The sequence below is a fragment of the Arachis ipaensis genome, chromosome B02 (assembly GCF_000816755.2).
Source record: "Arachis ipaensis cultivar K30076 chromosome B02, Araip1.1, whole genome shotgun sequence".
Taxonomy (NCBI): Eukaryota; Viridiplantae; Streptophyta; class Magnoliopsida; order Fabales; family Fabaceae; genus Arachis; species Arachis ipaensis.
Window position 1 is genome coordinate 99,252,354 of NC_029786.2, and position 6,290 is coordinate 99,258,643.

Below are 6,290 nucleotides of genomic sequence, written 5' to 3' on the forward strand. Positions count from 1 at the left end.
AGATTAATATATTTTTGATAGTAATGTATATTATTTTTGCCTCCTAATATAAATTTTCTGGTCCATCACTAACGGAAGAAGTGCTCTGTATAAAAGGATTTTGAACTTACATTAATGTAAATATGTCTACAAGAAATGCCAAAGCCTTCCCTTTATCCTTCCTTTTATTCGGAGCACTTTTTTGGCGGTAGAAAATGAAAAACCATCCAAATCCACAAGCAATAGAATTGATCTACATAGCTCAATCTCTATCACATAACAAATCATTTTCATTCTCCATTTTCCTACAACATCATCCAAAATTGTAAAAATACAATTATGGAACATTTTCGCTATCTCATCACACTTGTATCCATATCCTTATTGTTTTCCCCCCTAGCTTGGCTATTCTTCAAATGATGTTAAACATTGGTGTTGCCAAACTCCAAACCCTCAACCATGTGAGTATTTTTTGAACAACAATCCTAATCACCAAACCAAACTTATTAATCAAAAGTGACTTTCTCAAGATTTCATTACAACTTATTCAAGAGAGAACACTTATAGGTCATACAAGTATTTTTTCACTTGGCATAAAGTGCCGCAACCAACTTGAAAAAATCAGAGTATTTACAAATATTTTTGCGACACTTTGAATATTTTGATTGATCACTATTTATAGAGATTTGGATGGTTTTTCATTTTCTAAGATTGATGACTATTTAAGTATTTATATAGAGGATGGCAAAAAGTGCTTGTTGGAATTTTATGCTCTCTATAGTAAGCGTGGAGGCAAAAACTTTCTACTTTTCCAAGTCCTTTGTTGTTTTTGATTTTGATTGCATGCAGCCATGCATCTTCCTTAATAATTAATTAATAATATAATATAATAACTCTACACTTTGATATATGCCTTTGACCGTTACGAATGTATAGGAAACGCGTCATATTGTAAGTCGTCAATTGATCTTAGCTGTCTCAGATGATAGTATTTGACTTGTTGGTCAACGATGACATTGATGATAGGCGTCACATATATTAAATGTTAATTGTATGAATATATTTGAGTTTAACTTTTACTTTCATTCTAACTTTTTGCAGCAAAAAATAATAAACAATCAGTATTTTTTATTAATATTTTATTTTTATATTATTAAAATTTAAAATTTAAATTATTAATACTCTATACCCCTAATTTTATTAAAATTACCTAAACTACCCTAATCCTAACCTTCTACCCCCACCGTCTTACCCTTTCTCCAAAACCCTAACCTTTCCCAGCTTCAGACAAAAGGAAATGAAAGAAAGAAAAAAAAAAAGAAGAAGAAGAAAGAAAGGAAAGGGGGAGGAAGAAAGGGAGACCTGAGAAAGAAGGAAAGGGGGAGAAAGAGAGGGAGATCCGAGGGTGAGAGCGCGCCGGTGGAAGGGCGCCGGAGCTGCTAGGCCACGCCGTCGGGTCGCCTTGGCTGCCGTTGGGAGTAGAGACGCATGCAGAGGAGAAGCCACCACTGCCTCACTTTCGTCGTCATCCTCGCCAGGAAGCATGTCGCCGCTGCTGTCCGTCCGTCCAGCCCGAGTTGTCGCCGTCGTTGCTGGTCTGCCTTGGAGCCGCCGTCGTCACTATTGAAGCCGAGGAGAGAGAGACGCGGTGAGAGGAGGGTCACACCCAGTGTCGTTGCCGCCTTTCTTCCGCCATCACCGAAGCTACTGGGCTCGCCGTCGATGCACCCATGTTGCTGCTGTGTCGCCGGAGCTTCACGCCGCTGTACTGGCCGCCGGAGAACGCAGATGAGGCCTCTGTCTCCTTGGGTTTTGATTGTTGCTAATTATTCGATTGTACGCCGTTTTCGGAATCAGGCCAGATTTACCGGTAACCACTTTCTCCTTTCTTGAATTTATTCCATTTTTATTTTGCCCCGCTATTCTGATTTTGCTGGTATCTCTACTGTCTTACCGATCAGAATGGTGTTATTGCCACTAGAACAGATGCACAGGTCCCTGATTCTCTTCTTTGTTGCCCCATCGTTCTATTTTCTATAGCTGCAGTAAGTTATTCTAACCTTGATATCCTTACCGCTGTTATTCTGCTATAGATTTTTGAGAATTTTGTGATGTTGACATTTTAGAGTCGAGTTCCAGTAATTGCATGGTTAAAATAGAAGCCGTTTCTGTTGTTGTGGAAGTGAACGGAGTGGCAGATGCAGCTGCCGTTGAGTGCGAGTCGAGAGAAAAAGGTTTCTTGGACGTATTTGATTTATGAATTTTGATTATTCGAGGTAGGGACACTTTTCTTAAACTTGTTTTACTTTCCAGAGTTGTTATAAATCGATATTAATGCATAAAATACTTTTTTTGTGATTTCGTAAGTCTTGTGAATTGAATTTAGTTGCTTTGGATGAATGAGATTGTTAGTTCGATTGATCGATCGATTGAGAAAGTTGAATATTCTGATTAATTGACTGATGTTGTTAAAGTGGTTTTCCTTGAATTATCGGAATTTGATTTTGAAACAAAATTGGAAAGTACTTGATATTTGAAAATTGTTTCTTTATTGAGAATGATTTGCTATTTTGGAAATGATTCAAAAAGGGTTAGAGGAAGGGTTTGGTTTGAAACTATTTGAGAAGACCGAGAATTCTTTATTATTGATTGATGCTGTTGATTGAAGCTGGTTTAAATTGCGATTTATAGATTGGTTGATTGAATTCTGGATTTTATAATTTCTTTGGGTTGAGTGTTGTTGTTGTGATAATGGTTATTGAAAGTGATTTGAATGATTTACAGGCGTTTGGTTTGGTTTGGTTGGGACCCGAAAAGGGTGGCAGAATCCGAGTTTTAGAGGAGATGTTGTCGAAATTTTATAAAATTGAAAGTTTCATTTGAAGTAATTATTTAAAAAGATTTGGTTTTAAACATTATATGTCTTAAGATTGATTTATTTATTGAAGAAAGAATTATGTTTTGAATTGAGATTTGTTAATAAACGAAATGGAAAGAAGGATAATGAGGATTTTCTTTGAAATATGGTTTCTGAATGAATTTGGAAAATGAGATTTGGATTGATGAATGATTATGGTGTTGAGAATGTTGAGAATGTTGAGATATGAACTTTGAATTATTCACATGGCTTATGAATTTGAAATATCTGAGATACGAGGTTCCCTGGATTAAGTGCCGTGGCTTGCCACCACGTGTACCAGGTTGAAAACTCGATACTCTGTTGACCCTACGACGTAAGTGTGACCGGGCACTATATAAATTCCCGGGAATGTTACCCCCATTGAGCAATATTGATTATTTGAGAAAAAGCTATGCATAGACTCTTGGGGATGCACGTCGGGGGACAGTCTAAGGACAATTCAGACTTGTCGGGTTGGCTGGATAACCGACAGATGAGCCTCATCAGCCATAGGACAGGCATGCATCATATGCATTTGTATGCTTTGCTTGGGTTTGAACTTTCTTTGGTTTGCCTAATTGCTAAACTGTTCTTAACTGCTACTTGAACTATTTGCTGTAACTGCTACCTACTTGTGCTTTCCTTGTTTGTCTTGCCTGTGTTTGTCCTGGCGTGCTACATTTGAGAATAAACTTTGGTGCTGAATTAATGATTGTGTTGTTTGATTGCGTGGTTGGTTTCTGATTGAGATTTGCTTATGAAAAAAGAAAGACTTTGGATTTCTGAAAATATTAAACATTGTTTCTTGAAATGGTTTTGAACGACTAGCTATTGGATTTTAAAAGGATTCATAAGGCAATGATAATCACTGAATTTGAAAACAGTTTTCTTATTGAGTATCTTCTTATGACAACTTTGAAACTCTGTGGTGAGACCGTGTGGTTAGGTTCTCACCCCCCTACAGCTTTACCTTTTTAGGAACCAGATGAAGAAGCATTAAGAAGAGTTATACTATGTTTGGTTTATATGTTGTTGTATTAATTAGATTATTTTCTTCCCTCATCTTTGTTATTACAAGTTTGTAAGAGGGATAGGAATTGTGTGTTTTATATATATATTATATTGAGTTATTATGTAATGAGTCTTGTATAAGAATCTATGCCTACTTGTAATTTTCTTAAAATGAAGTATTTATCTCCGGTTTTTCAAAGAAATCAGCGATACAGTATTGAGTTACAGGCTCCTATTCTAGTATTTAGTATGTAAAGTAGTCGTAATACTTCTTGCTATCAGAGTAGCGCAGTCGGAAGCGTAATTTCTGATAGTGAGAGTGTTACATGTTTGTTGTTCAAGAATAAAATAGTAGATAAGAATAAGGAATATTGATTCTTTTCGGTTAATTAATCTTGTAGCAAATTAAGAGGTTTAGGACTTATATTTCGATCAAATTCGGTGTCTTAGAAAATTTGACAAGCATATATATTAGAGGTATAAACAAGTGGCCTTCATTTCTAGTGACCAATAACTAACATACAACAAAGAAGCTAAGAACATATCATATATCGGTCTCGCTACGTTACCAACAGCATATCTGTCAACTTCTGCCAACTCTTATTTATAACTGTGTTTTATGAAAGTGTCTTCGTGGATATGTCTAATAAAAACGTCTTTTTTATAATTATGTTTAATAGAAGTGTCTTTATAGATATATTTTTTGGATGTATCTCTTTACATATGTATTTAAAATATAATAATTAATTATTATTGGCAATAAATTGGCAGATAATATGTTGGTACCATATACTTTTCCATCGTATATTCTCTCTAAGATGCAAGGCCAAAGAAAGATATAAGAATACAATGCAAATTGCAACTGGAAAATGGAAAGGTACGAAGAAAATTCAGAGAACGAACCATGCATGCGTGCATTATAATTCTGACTATATGCAAATGGGAAATTAAAATTGAACAAATAAATATAAGTGTATAAAATAAAGCTTTTAATTTGGCACGTGGTCAAGCATCAACGTAACTATTGATGGTCTTAATCCATGCATGGAGGTCATGTCTCTCTATTTGTCGTTATAAGCCCAATTTCAAGTTTCATATATGATTTTTATCATACTTTCCCTTAAATTAATTATATATAAAAAATGGTGAAAATTCAGGTGCAGTCGACTTAACGTGAAATTGATAGCTGAAAGTCATTAGACAAAAATTTAGTCAAATCAGTCAAGTAATCTAACAGCTCTTAGTTATCAACTTCATGTGAAGTCGACTGCACCTGAGTTTCCACTATAAAATATACATGATAGTTTTCTATGATAGGTTTTCATTCGATTTTTTCTTCCTTCAAAATTTTCATATAGTTACATTTTTATTATTATGATTCTAACTTGTGAACCAATTAGAAAAGTATTACAAATAGTGACTTTGAAATATCAACACGTAAACTGCATGCTTTACAGTTATAAGTTCCAACAACCAATATCTCCTTCTTCGCTCTATATAAAGAAGCTTGGTTTTGGACATCAAACACAACATTTTCAAATCAACCTCTAAACATATACATTAAACCTCATCAAATACGTCTTAGATTTTAACCATTACTTTTTCTTACAAAACATTATTGGCCATAAAAGTTCAATGGCAGCAATGCGTTTGCTCTTCAATTTTCTCATTGTTCCCTTCTTTCTATCAACTTTTGTCTATGCCTATTCTTCAAATGATGTTAAACATTGGTGTAGCCAAACCCCAAACCCTCAACCATGTGAGTATTTCTTGAGCAACAACCCTAATCACCAAACCAAACCTATTAACCAAAAAAGTGACTTTCTCAAGATTTCATTACAACTTGCCCAAGAGAGAGCTCTCATAGGTCATGCAAATACTCTTTCACTTGGCACAAAGTGCCGCAACCAACTTGAAAGAGTTGCATGGAATGATTGTGTTGACCTCTATCAACAAACCATTCATAAACTCAACAAAACCCTAGACCCTAACACCAAGTGCTCCCAAGTTGATGCTCAAACATGGCTTAGCACTGCTCTCACAAACCTTGAGACATGCAAAGCTGGCTTCTATGAACTTGGTGTTCAAGACTATGTCCTTCCTCTAATGTCCAACAATGTTACTGAGTTGCTAAGTAACACTTTGGCTCTTAACATATACATTAGGAAATACTTTCATTTCATTGTGATTGTTTTCATTATTTGTTATAGATTTTGCTTAGAGTATACACACAAGTAATTCCTTGTGTAAAGTTGTATGAAGTTTCTATGGAGCTTTTGAGATTGAATCGTAATAATATATTTCAATTAATTTATGCTTTTTAATTTGTTCACAATAAGTACATTGAACATTTATAATATTAAAATCATTCTTGTCAGAATCGAACCAACAATCAAATCAC

At 34.9% G+C, this 6,290-nt stretch overlaps 1 protein-coding gene across 6 annotated transcripts; it reads left to right on the forward strand.

Moving 5' to 3' along the window:
* LOC107628535 lies at nt 1,220-4,088 on the forward strand. 6 transcript variants are annotated; one of them, XM_016331176.2, is made up of 4 exons: nt 1,225-1,849; nt 1,966-2,024; nt 2,106-2,255; nt 3,857-4,088. In XM_016331176.2, exons 1-3 carry the CDS (start codon nt 1,468-1,470, stop codon nt 2,136-2,138), a joined length of 474 nt encoding a protein of 157 aa, XP_016186662.1. In that variant the 5' UTR covers nt 1,225-1,467; the 3' UTR covers nt 2,139-2,255; nt 3,857-4,088. The 6 variants fall into 6 exon arrangements, 2 of the variants coding, with proteins under 2 accessions (XP_020971960.1, XP_016186662.1); XR_001617828.2 differs by having other exon boundaries at nt 1,227-1,849; nt 1,961-2,024; XR_001617826.2 differs by having other exon boundaries at nt 1,318-1,849; nt 1,941-2,024.